The sequence below is a fragment of the Barbus barbus genome (genome assembly GCF_936440315.1).
Source record: "Barbus barbus genome assembly, chromosome: 20".
Lineage (NCBI taxonomy): Eukaryota > Metazoa > Chordata > Actinopteri > Cypriniformes > Cyprinidae > Barbus > Barbus barbus.
In genome coordinates this window covers 21,141,318-21,168,805 of record NC_136748.1, presented here as the reverse complement: position 1 = coordinate 21,168,805, position 27,488 = coordinate 21,141,318, and the positions used below count along the sequence as shown (strand labels likewise).

Genomic DNA, 27,488 nt, shown 5'->3' with positions numbered 1-27,488 from the left:
TCAACCTGGAATTATTCATGTGTACTTTGCCCAATATTGTCGCTTGCCAGTGAATCACTTAAAGTGCAAATATAATATACTGAGCAGACCGTCCTGTCAAAGAATTAAAGGCCAGTGTTGAGTACTAGAACTACAGGTACATCTAAAAAAATTAGAATATCGTGAAAAGGGTCAATATTTTTTGTCACTCATTTCAGAAAGTGATATTATATAGATATATATAATATAGATTATATAGATTCATATAGAATATAGCATATATAATATAGCATATTCTAACATAACATATATAATATAGATTATATAGATCCATATATTATATAGATTCATTACACATAGATTGAAATATTTCAAGCCTTTATTTCTTGAAATTTTGATGATTATTGCTTACAGATAATGAAAACCCAAAATTCAGTGTCTCAGAAAATTAGAATATTACATAAGATCAATTAAAAAAGGATATTTTAAACAGAAATCTGAAACAGGCGTCTGAAAAGTATGCTCATTTCTATTCACTCAATACTTGGTTGGGCCTCCTTTTGCATGAATTACTGCATCAATGTGGCGTGGCATGGAGGCAATCAGCCTGTGGCACTGCTCAGGTGTAATGGAAGCCCAGGTTGCTTTGATAGCGGCCTTCAGGTCATCTGCATTGTTGGGTCTGGTGTCTCTCATCTTCCTCTTGACAATACCCCATAGATTCTCTATGGGGTTCAGGTCAGGCGAGTTTGCTGGCCAATCAAGCACAGTAACACCATGGTCATTGAACCAGCTTTTGGTACTGTAAGATCCACCCATTTGGCCCAAAGAAGGTATCCAATGGTGGATGAAGGTTTCCTGCGTGTTCGGTCTTTTCAATGCGCAAAGTTCTTTATTTAAATTAAACTCTAATCTGACTCCATTTTATCATTTAATCTGACTCCATTTTATTATGACCTCGTATTTAGCTTGAAATACAAATTGATTGCTTGTCTATTTCTCTGATATTTGATTATTCTAGTTAACTCTTGACTTTATATTCACTCGTTCATTCGGTTGCTCATGTTGCTAACAAGGATACAACGTAATCTACTAGAGTCAATAATTACAGAGTAAAACAGAATAAGGTCAAATGTAACAATTTATTCTCAGTCAGGTAAATACTGTATGTATTATGTCAATTACACAGCAATTCAAAGAGATCAAATCATATCAATACAAAACATCGAATTCTCAAAGATAAATCTACGAGTAAAGGATGCATACCTGACTTTATAGAAATACATAGTGTGAGTATTGAGACACCACACACTACGGGCTTCTGGCTACAGAATCGCCCTGATCCTTTTGCCCCATTTCCTTAAGTACTTCAGACCAAGACCAATACCCCCCGAGGTGGAGACATGAACTAACAATTGTAATTTGCAATTTAATCAAGTCGAGTTAGCACCTTTTGGGACAGAAGGTAATTTGCATGAAAACCACTGGGAACTGACCCACCCTCTACAGTATGCAAAATATCTCTGAACTCTTAGGATCTGGATTACCTTTTAGTTTACTTCTTATAAGAATGAGACCATTGTACCAGTCGCCCTGAGACAATTAAAATGATACCAAACATGACTGTAAATATCACTTGCATTAATGTAAAATATTATATTCTACTATCAACTATTCTGAGTGAGCTGAGTGAAGGGAAGGATGGGTGAGGGGAAGGAAGGGGATGAAAAGGAACTGATGCATATGTGAGAGAGGCATTTTCCTGCATTTTCTCTCAGTGGGATGTGGAGACAGATGTCTGTATGTTAATGCACTGTGTGTGTGTTGTCCCTCTCAGGAGTTCAAAGTGTCTGAGGTTCTGTAATTCTTACAGTACCGTTGGCAGTGAAAATGAAATCAGCATCTCCATAAAGCTTGTCAGCAGAAGGAAGCATGAAGTGCTCTAAAATTTCCTGGTAGATGGCTGCGTTGACTGTGGACTTCAGAAAACACAGTGGACCAACATCAGCAGATGACATGGCAGCCCAATTCATCACTGACTGTGGAAACTTCACACTGGACTTCAAGCAACATGGATTCTGTGCCTCTCCACTCTTCCTCTAGACTCTGGGACCTTGATTTCCAAATGAAATGCAAAATTTACTTTCATCTAAAAAGAGGACTTTGGACCACTGAGCAACAGTAAGACGCTTCTGACGTTGTCTCTGATTCAGAAGTGGCTTGGTAGCCCTTTTCCTGAAGACGTCTGAGCGTGGTGACTCTTGATGCACTGACTCCTTGTGAAGCTCTCCCAAGTGTTTAAATCAGCTTTGCTTGACAGTATTCTCAAGCTTGCGGTCATCCCTGTTGCTTGTGCACCTTTTCCTACCCAATTTCTTCCTTCCAGTCAACTTTGCATTTAATATGCTTTGATACAGCACTCTGTAAACAGCCACACCTTTCAGTAATGACCCTCTGTGACTTACCCTCTTTGTGGAGGGTGTCAGTGTTCATCTTTTGGATTATTGGCTTCCCCATTATTGTGGTTTCAAAGAACAAGAGATAAAAACCTGTGCTGATCAGCTGGCCCCCATCTTCACACAGATCTTCAACAGGAGCTTCAAACGCTCCACCATCATCCCCGTCCCAAAGAATCCCAAGATTACAGGACTTAACGAGTACAGACCTGTGGCTCTAACGTCTGTAGCCATGAAATCATTTGAAAGACTGGTTTTGGCTCATCTGAAGGACATCACTGGTCCCTTACTGGATCCCCTGCAGTTTGCCTACAGAGCAAACAGGTCTGTGGATAATGCAGTTAATATGGGACTGCACTTCATCCTGAAGCATCTGGACAGACCAGGGACTTATGTGAGGATCCTGTTTGTGGACTTCAGCTCCGCTTTTAACACCATCATCACGGAAACCCTTCAGAATAAACTGTCTCAGCTCTCCGTCCCCACCTCCGTCTGTCAGTGGATCAACAGCTTCCTGACAGACAGACAGCAGTTAGTAAAGCTTGGTATATTCATATCCAGCATTCGTACCATCAACACTGGAGCTCCTCAGGGCTGCGTACTCTCCCCACTGCTCTTCTCCCTCTACACCAACGACTGCACATCTAAAGAGCCCTCTGTCAAGCTCCTGAAGTTTGCAGACGACACCACACTGATCGGCCCCATCCAGGACGGTGACGAGTCTGCTTACAGACAGGAGGTTAAGGAGCTGGCTGTCTGGTGCAGTCTTAACAACCTGGAGCTTAACATGCTCAAAACTGTGGAGATGATCGTGGACTTCAGGAGAAACCCCCCTGCTCTCCCCCCACTCACCATCATGAACAGCACTGCGACTGCAGTGGAGTCATTCAGATTCCTGGGCAGCACCATCTCTCAGGACCTGAAGTGGGACATTCACATTGACTCCATTGTCAGAAAGGCCCAGCAGAGGTTTTACTTTCTTCGCCAGCTGAGGAAGTTCAACCTGCCACAGGACTTACTGAAACAGTTCTACTCCGCCATCATTGAATCTGTCCTCTGCACTTCGTTAACTGTCTGGTTCAGCTCAGCTACCAAATCTGACCTCAGAAGACTACAGAGGGTAGTCCGGACTGCTGAGCGAATCATTGGTACAACCCTCCCCAGTCTCCAAGAGCTGTAATTATCCAGAGTGAGCAAAAGGGCTGGTAAAATCACTCTAGACCCCTCACATCCAGCACACTCCCTCTTTGAACTGTTACCGCCTGGTCGACGCTACAGAGCTCTGAGCACCAGAACGACCAGACACAGGAACAGTTACTTCCCTCAGGCAATCCATCTCATGAGCACTCAACAATAAATGTGGAACACACAACTGTAATATATTATCCATTCACCGCACTCTTATTTTATTTTTATTTTCTCATTTCTAATTTGCACATACTTGACCTGTACATACATAGTTGTCCGTATTATATATTGTGTTTCTGCTGTTTTGTGCATTGCCTATCTGGATATTTGTATATTATTATTTTACTATCTGTGTCCTGTCCTGTTGCTGTCTTTCTGTTGCACTGTGGAGCTTCTGTCTCTACAACAAATTCCTTGTATTTTTACTTGTCCAATAAAGCTCATTCTGATTCTGATACCCGGAATTTATACTGTAGGGATGGTCATTAATTGAAACTCAAATGTAAATATTCTAATATTTTGAGATACTGATTTTTGACTTCCATGAGCTGTAAGCTCTAATCATCAAAATTATGTAATGAATGTAAAAATGTAATGAATCTAAAATATATGAAAGTTTCACTTTTTGAAATAAGTTACAAGAAAAAAATGAACTTTTTCACGACATTCTAATATTTTTTAGATGTACCTGTAGTACTGAGTACTATAAACCTTATGGTGGGGATAAAATGGATAAATATCGCCATCTAGTGGCACTAAGCTACGACGCAGAATTAACTGTGAGCACAATGAGTTGAGTTTCATCCCTAATGCCAACTAATTCCAAAATCACACTGATATGGGAAACATATAGTTCTCAAACAATATCATAAAACAACTGCAGTGAGACACGTATTTTATAATAACACCTTTTTAATGCAAAAACAATAAAAATGATCCAGTATTGTATTTATTTCTATACAATAAAATTACTAAATACAACTAATCCATTGGGAAATAAAACAATATTTTTTTGTTATGTGTTAACTGACAGGTTGTTCCAGGATGCCTCTGTGAAGAGGGACAAGTGACTCAGTCTCCTGAACAAGTTTTGTTTCTGTAAAGTTGTGCGTGTATATATATATGTATGTGTGTGTGTGTGTGTGTGTTTGTGTTGGGGGAGGTTCATCTGTTGGTAAACGTCTCGTCTCTGTACAGGTGCGCTGCAGAGTCGTGTGCAGTAATAGTGTCCATGTGCAACCATTTCAAAATCTTGCCATCCAGTTACATCGCATACTTCTGAGTCCATTCCCTTGCCAGTCTGTTATACCTAAAAAACAAGAATAGACTACTTCAAAAGAATAGCACTCTTGATGAAGCATTCGGAGCCATTTGGTACTCCAACATTTTACATATTGCTTGATAATAATAAAAAATAATAAAAAATTGAAAATATATGGAAATGCAGCTTTGATAAAACCAGAAGGAAGAAGGAGGTTCATACAGATGTAGCCAGTTTACAAATGAAACATTTACATAAGGTCACTTACTTATCTTTGTCCGATTTGTAGATGTGTGCAATATCTGGAACTAAAGGGTCATCTGGATTTGGGTCACAAAGGAGGGAGCATATGGATAATAAAACTGAAAAAAATAGCAATAGAAAACAGCTGAATCATTTTAGTGGCGTTTATAAAAGTAACATGAATATTTATCATATTGAATTAAATAACGTCAATTTATGTGCCATAATGATAAGCTCATGTTTATGATGAAAAGACCATATTTGTGCTCTCTAACCTTTGGATACCGTGAGGGCGGGTGACCACTGGGAGCGCAGAATGTCCAAACAGATGCTTCCATTACTGTTGATATTTGGGTGGTAGATTTTTGTTGTGAAGGCAACCTGTCAGCAACACAGTGTCAAATATGTACAACAAACTATTTATGGGAAAGGTAAGAACAGATGTAATTCTCTACTCACCTTTGGTGGTTTAAAGGGATAATCAGTCAGGAAATGGATTGTGAGGAAGAAAACCCCACCCTGATATGGACTATCACTCTACGGGAGAAAAACGAGAGCATTTGTGTATGACAGGACCCAATTCCTTTGTTTTACAGAGCCAATGTAACTTATTTCAGAAAATTAACCTGGAATTATTCATGTGTACTTACTGGACCCATTATTGTCGCCTGCCAGTGAAACACTGAAAGTGCAAATAGAATATACTGAACTGAATGTCCTGTCAAAATATTAAAGGCCAGTATTAAATACACAGTTAGCAGACACACTTACAGTCTTCTCCGAGTGGTCCAGCTGAGCACTGCGAGGGTGGATCCCGTTGCAAGTCCTGTAGCTCCTACAAATACAGTATAAATGCACATGTACATTTCTATGCTTCAAAAACAGACTTGCATGTTGCTGACAATTCAGAGTGAAAAAAAACAATATAAAGTCTTGATATTATCAAAATGTATGAGCTGAAACCCTTGACTTATAAATGCAAGGTTTTGTCATAAAGAATTACTAAAAATAGTATTTATTAATACCTTATTGTTTATTCATTTTCATTTTTAAATGTTCCAGTTATACCTGTTTAGTAAACATTGTTACATGCTTTTGTCATCTGTATTGGTTGCGGTTTGAAAATATTTGTTTTTAAATATTTATTTTACTTTTTTATTTACTTTTAATTGTATTTTATTTAGGCAACATTACGTTTTTTATTTCATATCTACATTTCATTGTAGCCTTATTTTAATTAACGATAAGATTTCTTTACATTTAAATCTCACACACACACACACACACACACACACACACACACACACACACACACACACAATCTAAATCAATGCAATGGCATACCTATTGCAATTGTAATGTAATATTTTGATGTCCTATAAGAGTTCAGTCCGCTTTGTTCTCGACATCAAGCTCTTTTCATCTGGCCGAGAAATAAATTCTTCAAACCTGCCGACTTTATATAGTAATGTGGACCGAGAGATGACTCACTGTATCAGCCATATATAGATCTTTTAGGTCGCCATAATGTAATTCTACTTTCAAGACATTTATTCAGTTTAGAAATAAATAAAAACATTACCTTCTGGATCCTTTTCAAAGCCATCAGATCTCCGCTTCTTTTCTCCGCCTGACGATGTGAAGGGAACAACAATGTAAGGGCGGACATGAGGATAGTTTATTTCAAAATAAAAGTCTTTGTAACCTGCCATTGACCTGTGCTCAAATAGCAAAATAAAGCAATGTCTGGGACGTTTCGTTCTGTGAGGTTCATGAAGCGAAATATTTAGATTTTATTCAGGATTACTAATACTTTAATTTAGATAATATTTTTTTTATGAGATTACACACAGACACTTCTTTTTTATTGAACAATATCATTTTACAAACTCAAGTGGGGAACAATAATATGCATATGAAAATATACACACTTTTCTAATATAAATGTCAACACACAATAAATAACAATCTTTAAGGGAAAGAGACTCATACATGGTTTTATGCAATTTACCAAGGGTTTAATTTTTTATCTTTGGATAAGTTTTTTAAAGATTTTAAGTAATTCACTTTTGACCGAAATATTTTCTGTTTTAAATTTTGAAAAATCACAGCTTCATCTGAATGGTTCGAAAATTGGTGACTTTTATGGCATTTGGAATGTGAACACACACAAAAAAAGTGATAATAAAAAAAATAGGCACACTTGTGGTCTTTGGTCAAAAAGGATCGACCATAGGAAATGAATGAGAAATTGACAAAAATACAAAAAATCAGCAACTGTTTGTGTGTACAATCTACAAATCTGGCACAAAGCAGAAAAAAGTACACAGCAATGATCATCAATGAACATCAAGAGTGCAGAACCAATACATCCACACACACACACACACACTTATACACACACACGCATGAATTAGTGTAACTGTAACAAAGCAAATATATAAAATAAACTGTGCGTAAGGGACAAGGCCAAAGACCTTTGTTGGATGACCGTGGTCTTCAGGCCCTCAGACTACACTGCATCACTCATCGGCATGATTCTGTCATTGACATTACTAAATGAGCCCAGGAATACTTCCAGAAACCACTGTCGGTAAACACAATCCGCCTTGCCATCTGCAGATGCCAACTAAAGCTCTATTATGCAAAAAGAAGGCCATATGTAAACATGATCCAGAAGCACTGTCATGTCCTGTGGGCCAAGGCTCATTTAAAATGGACTGTTTCAAAGTGCAAAAGTGTTCTATGGTCAGACGAGTCCAAATTTGACATTCTTATTGGAAATCACGGACGCCGTGTCCTCCGGGCTAAAGAGGAGGGAGACCTCCAGCGTCTTATCAGCGTTCAGTTCAAAAACCAGCATCTCTGATGGTATGAGGTGCATAAGTGCATACGGTATGAGCAGCTTGCATGTTTTGGAAGGCACTATGAATCCTGAAAGGTATATAAAGGTTTTAGAGCAACATATGCTCCCCTCCAGACGACGTCTATTTCAGGGAAGGCCTTGTGTATTTCAGCAGGACAATGAAAAACCACATACTGCAGCTATTACAACAGCATGGCTTCGTAGTAGAAGAGTCCGGATGCTGAATTGGCTTGCCTGCAGTCCATATCTTTCACCTGTAAAGAACATTTGGCACATCATTAAACAAAAAATATGTCAAAGACGACCATGAACTCTTCAGTAGCTGGAACCCTATATCAGGCAAGAATGGGACCAAATTCCAACACCAAAACTACTGAAAACCATAACTTCGAGTAGTGTTACGTCTGTAAAGAGTACTCGTACTGGAACTTATTTGACTTTTTATTCACTGAACACTCACATCACTGAACTGCGTGAAAACATTCTAGCGTCAACGTCATTGATCGTTCCAAACTCTTAATGTGGCCAGCGCTCTTTATCTCTTATTGATGTAACAAATACATTACTAATTAAACACCACATTATAAGTCTACCTAAACATGCAACATTTCCCCTCCCCTCCTGGGGAACTAAGTGTGAAAGGATGTTAAGTAGTCCTGAAAGTGAGCAGGCCGAGTGTGCGATCTGGTATGCCTGCCTTACGATGCTCCAGATGGTAGTAGGGATGTTGCTTGCAGAGTTACTGGATACTGTGCCGGGGGCAGAGGGTATGAAGAACTGAGCAGCGAGCAAGGGAGCACAGCGTCTCGGGTGTGATCTGCATCAGAAGGGCACTGTACTTTCCTAAGTCGACTGGCATGCCAACGGGAACCATTTGATAGCTGGAATGTAACTGGACCTAACTGCTTTTGCACCTGCTGGGGCTGCGACCAGAAAGTGTGGAGCTTGTTTTTCCGGTGTGGTCGCTGAACCCGCACCCAGTCCAGTGGGGAGATTCTGGGAATCCGGGCCTTTTTCTATGCATCAAATCTGTACCGTGCTTTGAGCTCTTGTTCACGTACCCTGGCTTCCACCACAGGGTTTCCATCATAAGAAGTAGGAGGGCAAAGTCTATGCAGGGGTAACTCCAGCTCTTGCCCCCAGCATCAGTTTTGCTGGTGACACCCCAGTGGTGGCATGCTGAGCTGCTCTGTAATGTAGAAGAGTCTGAGACAAGGCCTCATTGAAAGAGCAGCCTTGTGCCAAGTGGACTCTCAGACCATTTTTAAGCGACTGGTTGAATCTCTCTACGCCCCCATTTGACTGTGGGTGATAGTAAGCTGTTCTTATGTGTTTTATGCCTTTGCTTTGGATGTAGCTGGTAAACTCAGCAGACACTAGTTGAGGGCCATTATCCGTTGTCAAGGTCCTTGGCAGGGTCAAGGTCGTTGGCCATTCTTGTTGCCAGGGACAGCTGACAGTCAGAATTTGAGCCCCCTTATTGTCCAGCAGAGAAAAGTCCAGGCTCATAAACAGGTCCAATACAAGGATATTGCTGCCATGGCGTGTAATGTGAAATGGGAGGTTGGGTAGGGTCTTGTTGCCATACTGGACAGGTGCATGTAAATATGTATAAATCATCCAAGCACCCAATTCCTAGCCATTTATAATATACATTTGATATGACAAACTAAATATTATTAAATTGTAGAGACATTCCAGGATCAGTTCCCTCTTCACGTAGGCCTAGTATTTTCATCGGGTCAGTCATAGAAAAATCTGATTGGTTGACTTTTGACTTTAATCCAGGTGTGAAAATAATTAATATCTAGCACAAGAGCACGGAGAGATGTGCGAGTGCACAGGACAAAGTTTGAGCGCGCAGACGCACACTTGAGCAGAGAGACACGTTTTAAGTGCGCGCACTCTCTCTACGCTAGAGCAGCGTATATCCGAGAGCGCGCTCCGGTTTCGTGCTAGAGCAAAGGAAATCCACGTGTTATATACGCATTATATTAATCTACTTTCGCGCTACAAAAATGCGCTTTCGACATTTGGCAGTAAAATAACGCCATACAAAGAGATGTTCAGAAATGAGAAATAACAGACTAAATTCTGGAGCACTTCAACAGGTGTCCTCCATGTTAGGGTGACAGTGGGAAAAAGTGTTTTGGAACATTCAAATATCATTTGACTTAAAAACAGCACATTATTGAATACCTGCAGTCTTGATAACACCATGTTGAGCAACTATAGACCAATATTAAATCTCCCTTTCATAGATAAGATTATTGAAAATGTAGTTTTTAATCAGCTGAACAACTACTTAAACTCAAATGGATACTTGGACAATTTTCTACTAAAATTCAGGTGGACATGCCCTTATCTTAAAGGAATAAGGTCATTGCATGGAAACTGAAGTACTGACAACTATAAGAAGTATAAAATCCTTCACTAAGTGTGTGTATGTACAGTATGTTCCCATGGAATGGTAAATGAATGCACTATGAATCAGAATTAGAATCAGAAAAAGCTTTATTGCCAAGTGTGTTCACACACACAAGAACTTTGTCTTGGTGTCAGGAGCTTCCAGTACAGAGAGTACAAATATAGTGCAGGCATACATATAATTTCAGGTAATAAAAAACACTAATAATAAAGAGAATTAACAATGAAAATATAAAGAAAAATAAAATGTCAATAGACAGAATTGTGAATGTGTGTGTGCTATTTACAGATAAGTTCGCATGCACATATAGGAGCACACGTGAGCTCAGCTTTATAGAAACTCGCTGATCAGATCACAGACGCAGAACAACAACACCCGGACTCTGTTTTAATCATTCTAGGGGACTTTAATAAAGCAAATCTCTCCCGTGAACTGCCAAAATACAGACAGCATGTTACATGTCCCACCAGAGACAATAATATACTGGATCACTGTTGCACAGCAATAAAGGATGCATATCACTCTGTCCCATGGGTGGCTTTAGGACTCTCTGATCACTGTTTGGTTCATCTTACTCCAGCCTACAGGCAGAAACTGTAGAGATAGACTAATGAGACAGAGCGGGTTTTACAAGCCTGTCTCGACCTTACTGATTGGAGTGTTTTTGAAGCGGCTGCAAATGATCTGGACGAGCTCACAGAGACAGTAACATCTTATATCAGTTTCTGTGAGGATATGTGCATTCCTACCAGGACTCATCTAACTTAACAATGTCAAACCGTGGTTCACTTCAAACCTCAACTCTGTCAGGAAGATGCTTACAGGAATGGGTAATGAGTCTTGTATAAACAGGCCAAATACACACTGGAAAAGTAGATCAGAGTACAAACAATATATAGATCATTGGTTGGCAAAGAGGAATTATTCCCGATAAGCTAAGGATCCAATTCTCTTCCAGTGCCACGGCTTCAGTGTGGAAAGGTCTGAAAGACATCACCAATTAAAAGACACCATCCCCCAGCGCTGTGGAGAATCAACAACTGGCAGACAATCTGAATGAGTTCTACTGCAGATTTGAAAAACCACCATTCACACCTCCTGCAACCACCCTCTCCCCCACACCTGAACTGCATGATAAGAGAAGATGACGTGCACCAGGTCTTCAAAAAGAACAAAAGAAGGAAGGCACCAGGCCCAGACAGTGTGACACCAGCCTGTCTGAATTCCTGTGCTGACCAGCTGGCCCCGATCTTCACACAGATCTTCAACAGATCACTGGAGCTGTGTGAAGTCCCCTCATGCTTCAAACGCTCCACCATCATCCCCGTCCCAAAGAATCCCAAGATTACAGGACTTAACGAGTACAGACCTGTGGCTCTAACGTCTGTGGTCATGAAGTCATTTGAAAAACTGGTTTTGGCTTATCTGAAGGACATCACTGGACCCTTACTGGATCCCCTGCAGTTTGCCTACAGAGCAAACAGGTCTGTGGATGATGCAGTCAACATGGGACTGCACTTCATCCAGCAGCATCTGGATAGACCAGGGACTTATGTGAGGATCCTGTTTGTGGACTTCAGCTCGGCCTTTAACACTATCATTCCAAACCTCCTCCAGCCCAAACTAACTCAGCTCTCCGTCCCCACCTCTGTCTGTCAGTGGATCAACAGCTTCCTGACAGACAGGCAGCAGCTCGTGAGGCTGGGAAAATACACATCCAGCACCCGTACGATCAGCACTGGAGCTCCTCAGGGCTGCGTTTTCTCCCTACTGCTCTTCTCTCTGTGCACAAACGACTGCACATCTAAAGACCCCTCTGTCAAGCTCCTGAAGTTAGCAGATGTCACCACACTGATTGGCCTCATCCAGGACAGTGATGAGTCTGCTTACAGACAGGAGGTTAAGGAACTGGCTGTCTGGTGCAGTCTTAATAACCTGGAGCTTAACACGCTCAAAACAGTGGAGATGATCGTGGACTTCAGGAGAAACCCCCCTGCTCTCCCCCCACTCACTATCATGAACAGCACTGTGACTGCAGTGGAGTCATTCAGATTCCTGGGCAGCACCATCTCTCAGGACCTGAAGTGGGACATTCACATTGACTCTATTGTCAAAAAGGCCTAGGAAAGGTTGTACTTCCTTCGCCAGCTGAGGAAGTTCAACCTGCCACAGGAGCCGCTGAAACAGTTCTACTCTGCCATCATTGAATCCGTGCTCTGCACTTCGTTAACTGTCTGGTTCAGCTCAGCTACCAAATCTGACCTCAGAAGACTACAGAAGGTAGTCCGGACTGCTGAGCGAATCATTGGTACAACCCTCCCCACTCTCCAAGAATTGTACTCATCCAGAGATAGTAAAATCACTTACGTACTAAGAAGTGACGTAAGCCGGTCGAGAGCGATGTCATTTGTACGCGGCGTTCAACAACGTAAATAAAGAAGAACAACGTTAACAACAGGAGGATTGAGGATGATCGGAGCTGTGTATTTTTATGTCTCGTGGGTTTCACAATAATGGACATGGAATTTCGACGTTTACATCAAGCGATTGAAAGAACGGAAAGGAGGACTAAAGAATCTCCAACGACAATTTGCAGTGTTACATTTCATTGAGGCACAAAACACCGTAGACGAAGTCTTCAGTTAAATGCCGTTTATAAATGCTCTCAGTATGATACAATGTTTACACAGTATATGTTTACATGGTGTTTTAAATCATGGCGGGTGAGGGCGTTTTCGTACGCATTTAGCCAAACAGCATACACTTGCGTCACGGATTGTTCCTAGAACTGTTTAAGACCCTACTTAGAAGTAGGAGATAATTTAGTTCCTCCAAACGGAGTTCCTGGAACTAAAACCATTCCTAGTTCCCGCGGTGCGAACACGCCGAAAAGTGGGTAGTTCCACAATTAGTTCGGGTACTATGAAAAGGTTCCTGTGGTGCGAAAGGCCCTCATCTCATGAACATTTGAACTCTTAACAATAAACATGAAACACACAACACTATCATACTTTTTATTTTTTATTTAACACACATACATATTACATTTCAAATTTGCACCTAACATACCTGTACATTCTGAATTGTCTATTTTGTATATTGTGTTTATGCTATTTTGCATATTGTCCATTTTGTATATTTGTACTTTTTATTTATTTTTTTATTATCTGTGTCCTGTCGCTGTCATTCTGTCACACTGTGGAGCTACTGTCACTAAAACAAATTCCTCATGCAAACTTACCTGGCAATAAAACTAATTCTGATTCTGATCTGATTCTAAGTTTTGATGAGTTATTTACAGATGTGCAGTACTGAGGTGAGTTATGTGTTGTTCAGGTGGGATATGGCCTGGGGGAAAAATTGGTTCTTGTGTCTGGCTGTTTTGGTGCTCAGTGCTCAGTAGTGCCGGCCAGAGGGTAACAGTTCAAAGAGGAAGTCTGCTGGGTGTGAGGGGTCCAGAGAGTGATTTTAGCAGCCTGTGTAAAGATCTTGGAGGTTGGGCAGGGGGGCACCACTAATCCTCTCCGCAGTCCTGACTGTCTGCTGTAGTCTCTTGATGTCTGATTCGGTATGTTGAGTCAAACCAAAGAGTTATAGACAAACACAGGACAGACTCAGTGATGTGATTAAAAGCACCTGAATGAATGTAAATATACTTGTAAATATTGCCCCAAATGTACTAAGCAGGAAGGGAAGGGGACTGGAAGGGCAGAGTGTTTAGGCGAGGGATTACTGTAATTCATTTTTGATGCAGGATGCAGATGTTCTGTGTGCTAATCGCAAATTATAGAGCTAATCCCAATAAACAACATATCAGACAGAATTACTGCCTGCATCATCTGCAGTGGGCTCCACTTCATTGTGGTGTGTGAGTTACATGTTTACTTTATGAAAATAATCTGCTTGTTAGTGGTTTTGTGTCCATGTCTTTCATATCACGCCTGTTCAGAGATACTTTCATACTTGATAATTCATACAGGCTAATTGTTCCATATTTTTAAATTATATTTATATTATTATAATATTATATTGTATACACACATTTATAGGGAACATTTTAAACATGTTTGCTTGTGTTAAATTATTCATAATAAAATGTTATATTTTCATTGATGTTATATTTTCATTATATTATATAGGTTCAGTAGCAATTTTTTTATTATTTATTTTAAAATATTATTTAATATGATTTATATTGTTTGTAATTACAGTATATATAATATATTATTGTTACATGTATTGTTAATATATAATTTTTATATAATATAATTTAGAATTTTATTTTATTGTATTAAATACATTATATATTATACACACTCTCAGATTATGAAGCAAACGGTTTAGCTCTGATTTATTGTAGCTTGCACAGCCTTCTTTCACATGGCCACTAGATGGAAGCACTTGTTCACCTGTTTTTTTGCATAAATCTTTATAGACATTGTGCATTTTATTGCCTTTAGATTCAGGACACCAAAAAATGTACAGTAAGTTTTATATATATAGTGTATATATATAGGCTATTATATGTCACCTCAATGATCGCAAACACAAACATTATAGAGATTTAGTGTATTTGTTTACCAATTGAGATATGCTCACAGAAAGTTTAGCAGCCAAACCACGACAATTACAACATGGTTGGAGCCTGTGCTTTGCTTATGCATTAAAATGCCAACTGGTCTCGCTTCATCAGGAAAACGCTGAACCAAATCAGCTTTGTTCAGTGATTCCACAGGGCTTGCCAAACGACTGCTCTGTGCCAAACGCACATCTGCATGTTTCGAGCTCTTTGCGCCGCTAAGCTACTTACAAATTAGCAGTGGACATAATATTTTCTCTTCATCATTATCATAAACATCACAGCTTTGGTCTCTGCCAATCCTCCTCTCCCTCTCACACACACGGAAAGTACAACAAACATGGCTAATTTTTACAACTGGTGCTTTGCGCCAAAGCATCAGAAAATGTCATGTGTGGGGTTAAGCCTGTAACCACAACAGATGGTGAAGTCAAATGGGATTTTTATTATTATTTTTTATTATTGTTTTGTTTTCTGTAGATCTCTTGGAATGCTAAAATGTGGATGTTGTTAGTCATTTATTATGCGGCTTTCTGGAATACTTGACTCTGATTGGTCAATTGCGACATTCAGCCGGTGTATCAGATTGTGCAAAATTATTCAAAAAGTAATGGGGGCAACTGTTAGGAAAAAAAACAAACAAACAATCACCCTGTCATAAGTCACACCCCGTGCTTACAGATGTTTATGTAACTCTTATTTGGTTTGCCCTAAAATCAGGTTATTTAATTTAGTTTTTCATTAATGGCCATTTTCAATAGGAAGGATAATCTTTCTGTCTAACCCTGGGCATAATAGTTTAAAAAGGACCCATCATCTATAATTGTTATTTTGTTAAGGGCAGTTGGCAAGAAAGATTATTGGGATCAGCAGTGATTGATAATATTTTAATAGTGTCTCAGGCTGTTTTAATCTCTGTTTTCATGCCCCTCTCCTCTGCTAATCTGTTTTTCTATTATTCTCTTTAAACCCCTAACAAAACAATTGCTTTTTCTAATGTCATATTATTGAGATTACCTTTAAAAACAATATATACTATCAAGTTGTTTATATAGCCTATACCCATTACCAAATTACAGTAAATGTTATAAACTTTATCCACCTTATTTTTAACGTAGCAGCCAGGTGCGGGCATTTGTAATTCCAATTATTTTAGCTGTACAAAAACATAGGCTAGATATCTACAAAATCTAAATATCATATTATTTAAATGTATCATCGTTATCATAAACACAACTGTTTGTAGCGCAGACCGTTTCCCTTTTTTTCATGCGACTATATTGAATCTGAAGTGTCTCACATTCATATTTCCGCGTTGCAAAATAAGGTGAATACTTTTATAACATGCCAGAGCATGTTAATACATGTAATAATAATCCCAATACATGTAATAATAGAAGGCTAATAATAATAACAATAAATTTTTGTTTGTTTACAATTATTTCTGTTTATATAGGTTATTCCAGATTTGCTGAATTGTAAATGGTTACTTTTAAAACAGACATTTGTGTAAAATGATAGAATATGAATTATGATGAACATATTAGAGCTAAGCCTTTGCTGTAAACAATTGGATAATGAAGTGATTTTATAATGATAAACAAAATAGCCTAGTAATATAACAAAACACTGTGTTTGTCAGTTTCCTTTGACCATGTGACTTTAAACATGGAGATCTAAACAATAACTGTCTAGAATTGAATTTAAAAAAAGAACAATATTTTGTAGATCTGCAGGTGATGTTCTTGCAATGTTTAATATATGCAGAGCCTTTGTTGAGCTTGTTTAAATAAGAATATCTGGGCATGGATTATAAAAGCTGGCTGACATGATTTAAAGATGATTGGGCTGTTGAGTAGTCTGACAGTTTCTGGGAAACAAACTGCTTAACCTTGTTGTTGTTTGGCTTAAATACACATTTTTCCAGATGGTAGAAGTGTTAACAGACCATCTAACAGGCCAGCGGTATCTATACTGGAAGACATCTGTGTACTGTTCTCATGTCTTTGACAGCAAGAAGACTGGGACCAGTGATGAAATGAGCCAACTCCTTAAACTTCTTCCTTCTGTGTGAAAGGTCAAGTTAATTTTCGATGACATATTTTTAGATCTGGTGTGCTGAAACAAAGAAACAGAAGGCAGGAATCAGAAAGAAAAAGAAAAATAGGGTAACTTATTGTAAATCAGATTTATGGATAATTCCCATGAACATAACATAAAACATTATTGAACACTTTTTACAAGAATCATTTTTACACATGAAAGATAAATAATTCAGAATAAAACAGTCTCTAGTATTCAAACATTTGATAAACAACTACAAAAAAAACACAGGAAAGCTGACAAACAAAACCATTGTCAAAAGGTGAGATACTGTATAAACCGATAGTCCTTTATACTGTATGTGGTCTTTAAAATTGTCCATATTCATTTGCATATTTAACTCTCAGTCTCAGAATCACTGCTGTCTTCTGTTGGAGGTGGTGATCTTTTCAAAGTGCTTTTACTCTCTTGTTTTGAAGTGCTGGACAGATCTATTGCCATGTCTTCTGAGTCGTCTGCTCCATTGGCTCCACTCGACCACGTCGTGTCGCTGTCTTTCACCTTGTGTTCCTCCGAATACGAATCGGAGTGTGTTGATTCAGGTGTGCCGGGAGGTTTTGTTGCAATTTCCAGAGACTTTTTATGCATTCCTGAAAGAATAAAATGCAGATTCGATTAAAATTTGACCTTAAACTGCTGAATATTTATAGCTGGATTACAAAACAGCCCAATTCGTGTACATTTAAGTTTAAAATATGGGCAACACCAGACAGACATTCACAAGACACCTCAGCTATGTATTCAAGTGATCAAATACATATTTGAGTCTTTGAGTACTAAATAGAAAAACCACCTGCTGGCTCACCTAGAAGCCAGGGAGCGCAGGAGCCCATCATGCCATTCTTGGCCGAGTTGATGATGGATTCTGGAAGTGGAATGGAGTGACGGACCATGGCACCATACAGCCCATATTCCGCCATGACGCTGCTGCGGCCCCAGCACTTCTCCCTTTTCCTCCACTTAGCTCGGCGGTTCTGAAACCATACCTGGACAAAAACAAACCTGGCCATTAGCTATTGGAAAGAGAGAAATGCCAAGAAAGAAAAAGATAGGGAAAAACTGTGAAAATCATCCAACCTGTATTCTGTCCTCTGGTAGCTCTGTCTTCATGGCCAGCATTTCTCTTGCATAAACATCTGGATAGTGTGCTTCATGGAAGGCTTTCTCAAGGTCCTCGAGCTGATGCGAGGTAAAAACTGTCCTGAAAATCAAAACGAGATGTATGGTTGATGAAACGAATCACTAAATCCTTACAGATTAAGCATTTGACGTGACATTTAATTTCAGTACATACCTGTGCCTTCGCTTCTTCCTCTTTTGTGAGTTTTTCCCATCATTGCGATCCCCAGAAAGACAATCATCATCTGTAATGTAAAAAAATAATAAATATAATAAAAATCCTTGACAGATTAACACAGAATTGGGTCAAGGGAACACAATGCAAATTAATAAATACAAATACGTAAGAAATAAAAAGTGAATAAAAATGTACACTTTCAAGTAACATAAAATGTTCTTTAAGTTAACAGGTTTTATTCAAGTCAAAATATAATATGACTGAATCTAAAGCGTATTTTTATACTATAATATTTTTTAGACTATTTATAAGAGTAGCCTATTAGGCTATACTATTATTTCTGATTCCATCAAATCAGTAAATAAAATCACAAAATTATCAGTTAATTAAAAAGTTTCCATTGCAAATAGAGAAACGCCGATTTCAGGATCAGTTTCAGCACCAACTTCTGGGAACAGTTCTTCGGCTCATTCAATGATCAAATAAAGTCATTCGTACCGGAATAGGCTTCCCGTTGCTGTTCTAGATTCTGCATGAAGTGGCTCTCTGTCCGTGATTGCAGGAGCGGGACGTGGCTCGGGAGAAAACACGGGGCCCCGGGAGGTTGTTGAGCTGCCAAACTGCAGAGAAAACCCAAGCCGAGCGGCAAAGAGCCTCCCGGGAAAGCAAATCCTCCGAGCGCCGTGCTCTGCCCCTCTCCAATTGTCCCTGCGCCAGAACCGGACTGATGCGGCTGGAGATCCGACTCCAGACCGAGCAGGTCTGTGATTGCAAACCCTTTGGACCTAAATCCAGATCCATTGAGACGTGATTTGTCGATTCCGAATGAGGGATACAATTTAACCTTAGGTTTTTCGTCTATAGCTTCTCTTCCCGTCATGGTGGCAGTTTGTTTAATTCACTTTCTCTCTGAGGAGGTCGAGCTGGTGGGACAGTTACGCGCTCTGGCGGGACCATTTATCCATCTGTCCAATCCAGCACTGTCCAATCAGATTCAACGTCAGACATGTCAACCACAAAGAGGCGTTTCCCCTTTTCAATCACAAAGGATTAATTGCCACCAATTTTCCCTTTAATCCGATAAGGATTTTCCATCTGAATTGGTCCTAAGTAGTTTTTTTCCCCTTTGGATGGAAGATTTCACTCATACGCAGACTGTAACGTGACGAGTTGTGGGTTATTAGAAATGTTTAATACGTGATATTTCATTTGGAGTCAGAATATAGACTAATTTAATTAGTAACAAGAAACCAGAACGAGGTCAATATTTAAATTTTAGTGATTTAGGCTACTATCTAGTCTTTCATGATATTTCTTTATCATTCGATAGCCGTAATCTAATTCTAAATAATGTCTTAATTACTCGCTATAATAATTAGCCAAAACTGAGACAGAAAATATATTCTCTGTAATAAAAAAAATAAAAACGTAATTTCTCCTGTAAATATAGCATAACTATTTATTTAAATCTAATTTAATCTTTAAAACTAATTATTTTTGCCAAGCTTGCACTGGACTATACCCTAGTTTGCTTGTAAATAAAAAAAAACTAATATTCTCAATTTGCTGTCTTTGCTATTTTAAGAAATTATTTCCTTAATTTCCTTGAAATTATTTGCTAAAAAACGCATTAAAAACAAGCCAATTATTTAATTATGTAAAACAACAACAATAACAACAACGGCAACATTAAAGACCATGAGATTAGGTTGGTGAATAATAATAATAATTAGTAGTAGTAGTAGTAGTAGCAGTAGGCTAGTATTATGATTATTATATTTATGATAACATTGCCTACATTTTTATAAATTATTTTATATGTATATTAGACTTATAATATTATAATGCATCATCTATCAACTTATTACTCCATTATGACTTAATTAGACTGTTTTAATAGACTGTATTTAAACTTATATGTTGTTTTAACATTGAGAAATTTAAATCAATGACGTACTCGATCTTGCATTTAATTATACAAGACCAGAAAACAGCTAATCAACAATGAATAAAATGCATTTATGTTTTTAATATTCGCAACATGATTGACACGTGTCCTCATAGTTTCACTCCACCGACCAAACCAGTGTTTGAGAGTTTTCTTCTAGTAGCCTGTTCCCACCTTCCACCAAATTGCATGGAAGATATTGGAATAAAAAACTTGTCTTGACGTGATCACAGAGAATAGGCCTATGCTTTATTTCGTCCATTGAATTATTACCTCAGCAATGAGGGAAAATGAAGCTCTTTGAGCGTAAAAAAATTTGGAAAATAAAGTCAAGGTAAGGTAATGCTACATTATGATGTACAGTAGCAGAGGCCAGGTGTTTCAGAAACGGGCAACATCTCAGCCAGGGGTGCGTTTCCCAAAAGCAGCTATGGTCGCAAGTTACGTTGTTAACAATAGCGTTCAATGGGACTTACCACCATAGTTAGCTAACGATGCATTTGGGAAACGCACAGTCTGTTTCCAAAAAGGAAGCAATTAGAGAAATCGTCTTACACGAGATAATTAAATGAACTCCATTAAATTCGTTTACAACATTAATCTGTCATATAAAGAGCTCGACTCTAAAATCTGCTTTTAGGGCCCGTTTCCACCAGGATGACCTCCAGCTTTCTAACTGGCAGTTAAGAGAGCTGCTCTACATAATCCTCATAACTGTAGCCTAATGTAAAATAACGTTAACTAAAGCTAAATGTGATCATACAGGAGAAAAAGGAGGGAGAGAGATCATTAGTGATCACTCTGAAGAATCATTTTAGGCCATCACGTTTATTTTCTTCTTCACCTTCTCAATAATAATAGATAACAATAACAACAACAATAATTATTATTATTATCATCATTACTTCAGCAGCAGTAACAACAATATTTTGTTTGTATTGTGTTGTAATTATTTTATAAGAACTTAGCAAATTGATCACACACGAACGAATGTGATTTAATTTTATTCTTCCTGAAATCAATCAGCAAAATTCCAAAATGTTCTTATTTATTTATTTGCAGACATTATTTCAAATAGCCTAATTGCATTATGGAATGTACAAAAATTGTGTTGCGTGTTAAACACTGCATTTCCTGAATCCGTTTTCTGCTTTTAAACGCAAGCCCTTATTATTATTATTATTATTATTATTATTTATTTATTTATTTTGCAGCCTATTTATTTAGCCTGTAAATTATAGGTTGATTCCTTATAGCCTATAACTTCATAGGCCCATACTGGCCAACAGGTTGCAGTTTAATACTCAATAACTAGCCTTGTAAACTGTCTAAAAAAAGAGAGCGAAAGAAATGGGTTAAAACAAATTAATAAATAAATAATAAAATCAATTACTGTTAAATAATTCTGAAACCATTTAAGTAGCCTAACGCATCCTTCAGGGTAAACCAAAAACTTGACCGTTGATTTCTGGTCCTGCTTTTGTTTTTAGGCAGTACGGATCAAACACAATTCAACGGAAACAGACAAATAAAACAAATCCTTCTATAGAAATCGTGGCGCTAAGTAACTGAAGCGAACAACACACTTAAACTGCGCGTGCGGTAAAGCGGGGAAATAAGGGCCAGATTACAAGGCTGGGTTTCATGGTGTCATCAGATAGGATAATCCTGGATTAAACTAATCAGTAAATGTTTCTCCGCTCATTATTTTCCAGAGAAGATTTCCAGTCGATTCTCCACCGCCAAGATTATTAATCTCTTAAAGAGCGTAACATCAAAAAAATCGCTCTTTGCTCTAATTTTCTCTGGCCGTGGCGCGCGGCACATGGAGGTTGTTTGACTAATAGACATGCCACGTGCCCTAATTCTGAGCAGGATCCCGCCACTGGGAATAGCAGCAGCCCCGCACGCGCACTCATCACCCACCCACCTAAGAAACTAGCTGCCAGCAGAATGGCTATTAAGCAATGGGATTTCATACAGATTTTACATTTAATATGATGGGGAAAAATAGATTTTAGAAGTTAAGTAAGGTAAAAAGGACCCCCCCCCCCCCCCCCCCCCCACACACACACACACACACGCACACACACACAAGGGCATTGGCATGCACATGCCAAAAAATATTTAATGTGGTTTTTGCAGTTTTTAATTACTTATAAAATGTAGCAATGTCTAAGTACATTTTTTTCAGTGTACACCAGAATAAGGAACACAGGACCTTCAAATGTTCCTTGAATGGCTTTAGAGGAACAAGATTTCTCAAAAACCTAATAATGTCAAGGATGCTTTTTGTCACTTTACAACATTGGGCAGATGTTCAAATCTAAATCCAAATCCTCGATTCTTGGGTAGCTGTGTGTATCTGTGCTCAAGGGTCGAAGGTTTTATGTGTTTGTTGTGCAAACATCTGGGCCCTTAGATCTCCAGATGTTTCACCCAGTCTATTAAGATCCCAGCTGATTTGTAATCATCAAGAACATGACACACCGCTACTTAAACTCAATCTGACCAATCGTCAGTGTGCAACAACTTCCCATCACTCTCTCACCCTCATTGCTTTTCAACAACACTGGATGATCCCTCTAGACAACTTGTTTAATGTCCCACAAATACGCTGTGGGGATTACTTTGTAGTCTAAGAAATTCAGTCAGAAGAAAGCTGCACCGTCGAGGTCAGCTGCACATAAACTTCATCCTGAAACAGCAAACAAACAAGCTGTAACCCAGCATCCTATTTGTCCCAAATCAGGACAAAATAAAGCGTATATTAATTGTAAGCAAAATGAAATGCCCTCATCCCAACCCTATATAATCTTTTATATAATAATGAAAAACCGATGCAGATGTCCATTCTGCTGCTTTCAAACATGCAAAGGGAGACCAGCCAGATAATCATTTTGCTGTATTAGAGGAGAACAGGCTTAACAGCATTTGTGCACAAAATTTTGAATTTACTAAGGGCAACGATTTGTGTTTTGACGGGGTAATATTTTGTAAGCTGCTGATCGTTTTTTTGGAACGTATGCCACATTAATGCCGTGAATTGTAATCACACCAGAGAAGTATTCATCCTCGAGTGGTAAATAATTTATGTTGAGATTAGGTTTTTGCATTCTTAGCTCCGCTGGCAGCTTATCTGTCGATGCACAAATATGAGATTTAGTCATTCATTTTCTCTGTTTTTGAAATTGGTTTGCCTTTTGTTGCTTCACTATCCTTACATTCTCTCTAATAATTGCTCGTCTGCACCTGATGATTATTTTCATCGGATCTTTCCAGTCTTCCAGTTTTCTGGGTGAAAAAAGCCACAAAACCCTGCAAGGTTCAAACATGCTCTAATTAATTGAATATGCTCTTTTAAAAAGTATCAATTTTGTTTGACATAATTAATAACAGTAAACAAATTTGTAAAGGTTTACTTAAAGAGATAGTTAACCCCAAAATTAGCATTCTGTCATCATTTACTCACCCTCATGTTGTTTCAAACCTGTATGACTTTCTTTCTTCTGTGGAACACAAAAGAATACATTTAAACAACACTAAATTGTATGGCGGGGGGAAAAAATGAAATTTTTAGCAAAAAAAAAGAAAGTCATGCAGGTTTGGAACAACACAAGGGCAAGTAAATGATGACAAAATGTAAATTATTGGGTAAACTATCTTTTTAAATTTGAATCAATGCATCATTGTATGGTACTGAAAACCTTATGACTTGTTAATCAGTATTAAATGTGTTTCTTGCTACTGACAAACATTTTTAGAATCTATTACCAACCACTGAGAGCAATAAAGGCAAAAAACTAACACACACACCCACTCACACTCTCAAATACGTGCATTGTAAAAGGACGTGTGCTACAGAGAGTGTGTGAGGCGTTAGGACGCGGTTTTCTCCCTCTCTGGGGAATAAGTACAAAAGCACAGAGGAGCCCACCTGGGACTAAGAGAGCCGGGTTAATTAAAAAACTTCTGCACACACACACACACACACACACACTCATATTCACACACAGACACAGAAGGGATATCAGAGGTCATCTGATCAGTTACACTCAAAAGCAAAGAGAAATTGGCCAGTCAGTTATAGCTATGAATCACTTATATTATGTGAATTTGCCCCTTGGGAAGACACTCCAAATTAAGCTAAACTGCTGCTTTAAAATGGATTTTTGTGATCCCATGCTGGGTAATACTAGAATGTGGATTAGTAAAGTGCAATGTGACTAGTTTTAGAAAATGATGCAGACTTTAGGGGTTTCATTAATAGTTTGGTCACACTTCAGTTTGGAGACCAATTCTAACTATTAACTATAATTTTGCCTCAATAAACTCCTAATTTACTGCTTAGTGAGATAGCTGTTTAGGTATGGGGTAGGATTGAGGGATCTAAAATATGGTCACGCAGAATAAGGCATTGATATGTGCTTTATAAGTACTAATAAACACCCAATATGCTAGTAATATGCATGCTAATAAACAGCTAGTTAATAGTGAGAATTGATCCCTAAGCTAAAGTGTTACCAATAGGGTCATAGACCTTTGAGTGTCTCTTTAGTTAATCTTCCACAGAAAAAATAAATGTATACAGTTTTGGAACAACATGTTTGTTTCAAACCTGTATGACTTTCTTTCTTCTGTTGAGCAAAAATATATTTTGAAGAATATTGATAACCAAATTTTTGGTTCCATTGACTTCCATTGTATAGGTAAAACAAAAAATGGACATTAATGGGAGCAGAAACTGTTTGGTTACCAACAAAAATTAAATTAAAATATTTTTCAGAATATCTTCTTTTATGTTCCACAGCAGGAAAAAGCCTTTTGGGTTTGGAACAACATAAGGGTGAATAATTTTTGACAGAATTTTTATTATTGGGTTGACAATTCAAGATGATTTTGAATTAAATTTATTAAAATATCCTTCAACAGAATCAACAAAAGCTTTAATTGTTTAAAGACAAGGCAATTTGGCAGATGGGAAAGGAACTGTTTCATAATTTGAATGAAACATTGTTTGTTTGTATGACACATTGTAAATGATAGCAGTAATTGCTATAATTCTGTATCCAGACAGCGATTATGTCCTGGGTCATCTTCAACAATGCCCTATAAACACCAGACCCAACTGAGTTTGTTTTTAATTGTTTAGCTGGTCCATTGTTTATGCTAGATAAGGGGGCAACAATAGTCTGGCCACGCGTCACCCCCTCCAATCACACCCCATTCACCGCCTCTGGCCCACTAATTATTCAAAAATGCACATTTATGCAAATAGCGCTCCTTGTAGATTAACCTAATTCAGTGATGTAAACAATGGGTAGTCGTGGGATTAAAGTTTTGTAAATTAGTCAAGACCACTAATGATCTCTGATGTCTGTAAATCTGGGTTTTTTTGGTCTTTTTAGAGCTTTATAGTCTTGTGGTAATCTCACGTCTGAAGTGAGGCCACGCCACGCAGCGAGCAAGACACTTTACAAATCGGTCAAAAGCGTAAACAATGTAACTACACTTGCCATTGTGTGTAACAGTTTAGGATTAAAGATTACTAGGGGATGCACAGGGTCAGAGGCATTTTGTAAATATTGTTAAACCTCTGTTAGCTTTCCTTTGTAATTATGTATCCGTTTATATGCAAATAAGCCACGTGCCATCCAAATAAAGCTAGATTCTGGCAAGATGCTAGTTATGAAATTTAAAGGGATAGTTCAAAATAATTCAGTCATCACTTAATACCCTCATGTCATTCCAAACCTGTACGACTGCCATTTTTCTGTGCGGGACACAAAAGAAGATATTTTAAAGAAGCTTGGGTCCTAACAACATTGGAACACTTCATTGTATGGACAAAAAAAAGTTTTCATATTTACAAAAGAATATTTTAAATATCTACTTTTAAATGTATATGAACTATTATCAATATATAACAAATATACTTATGTTTATTTTTAATATTGCAACATATGAAATATCATAAGTCAGACTCACAGGTTAAACAAGGAATTAGTTTTGATCTTAATCCTCTGGTCCATCAAGAGTCCCGTCTTCAACACTTTCGCTAAAACTGCACAGCTTGGGTCACACATGATCAGCAAAGCTTTGTGGCCCTGATAAAATTAATGCACATATTCAATACTGGAAAGTTTCTTTCTGCAAATAATCATATCAACCAAATAAGAGCTGAAATAGTGGTTTTGACACTGTACTACTCGCATTGGGAAAGCAACTTACTTTAGCTTGCCAAGATAAAAGCTAATCATAATTGAAAAGTGTGTAATTATAATTAAAGCACCTTTTAGCTACAAGCTAACAAAAAGGACATAACACTGAGGCTACCGTTCAAATGTCTGGGGTCAGGAAGATTTTTAAATGTTTTTGACAGCTCTTATGCTCAGCAAACATGCATTTAATCAATAAAAATACAGTAAAACAGTATTATTGTGAAATTTTATTGCAGTTTAAAATAAGTGCTTTCTATTTTGATCAATTTAAAATGTCATTTATTACTATGATGACAAAGTTGAATTTTCAGCAGTCATTACTCCAGTCTTCAGTGTCACATGATCTTTCGGAAATCATTCTAATATGCTGATTTGGTGCTCAAGAAACATTTCTTGTTGTGCTATTTAATATTTGTTTGTGGAAACTGTCCTTTTTTTCAGGATTTTCCGATGAATAGGCATTTATTTGAAATATGAATCTTTTGTAACATTTTAGATGTCTTTTATTGTCACTTTTGATCAATTTAATGCATCCTGACTTAAAGTATTCATTTTCTTAAAAAATCTTACTGACCACAAAAATTTGAATGATATGTATACATATAGCTATCAGATGATTGACTGTACAGCTACACACGCAATAAAAGATTTTTGGAAAAGATCAAAATAAATGTAGTTTAGTTACATCACTGCCAGATACACTCTCTGGTTACTAGTTAGACACTTGACTCATAATTTCAGACTAAAAAAAACTATTACGGGAGGAAAAGCAAGAAGGTCAGACAGAAGAAGGGAAAGGATAAAGGTTAACAGTGGGAAGTACCACCAGTTGAGTGCTAGGTTTGTGTAATGAGTAAGTTTGTCCACTAATGACCTTTGTGTGTCTTGTTCAGTTAGCTTAGCTAACAAAGACACTATT

The 27,488-nt window shown here is 38.0% G+C and overlaps 2 protein-coding genes across 3 annotated transcripts; both read right to left on the bottom strand.

The window, feature by feature from the left end:
- Positions 1 to 4,521: 4,521 nt before the first annotated feature.
- On the bottom strand, positions 4,522 to 6,817 carry LOC306886218 (ubiquitin-conjugating enzyme E2 D4-like). Its single transcript, XM_079443158.1, has 7 exons — positions 6,710 to 6,817; positions 5,899 to 5,962; positions 5,778 to 5,809; positions 5,587 to 5,664; positions 5,403 to 5,508; positions 5,153 to 5,246; positions 4,522 to 4,932 (listed from the first exon to the last, which is right to left on the bottom strand). Exons 1-7 carry the CDS (start codon positions 6,794 to 6,796, stop codon positions 4,887 to 4,889), a joined length of 507 nt encoding a protein of 168 aa, XP_079299284.1. The 5' UTR covers positions 6,797 to 6,817; the 3' UTR covers positions 4,522 to 4,886.
- Positions 6,818 to 16,724: 9,907 nt separating this feature from the next.
- LOC306886206 (visual system homeobox 1-like) lies at positions 16,725 to 19,331 on the bottom strand. 2 transcript variants are annotated; one of them, XM_079443146.1, is made up of 5 exons: positions 18,899 to 19,331; positions 18,398 to 18,467; positions 18,181 to 18,304; positions 17,909 to 18,089; positions 16,725 to 17,693 (listed from the first exon to the last, which is right to left on the bottom strand). In XM_079443146.1, the coding sequence occupies exons 1-5, from the start codon at positions 19,278 to 19,280 to the stop codon at positions 17,440 to 17,442; spliced, it is 1,011 nt and encodes a 336-aa protein (XP_079299272.1). In that variant the 5' UTR covers positions 19,281 to 19,331; the 3' UTR covers positions 16,725 to 17,439. The 2 variants fall into 2 exon arrangements, with proteins under 2 accessions (XP_079299272.1, XP_079299271.1); XM_079443145.1 differs by having other exon boundaries at positions 16,739 to 17,693; positions 17,897 to 18,089; positions 18,899 to 19,328.
- Positions 19,332 to 27,488: the final 8,157 nt, after the last annotated feature.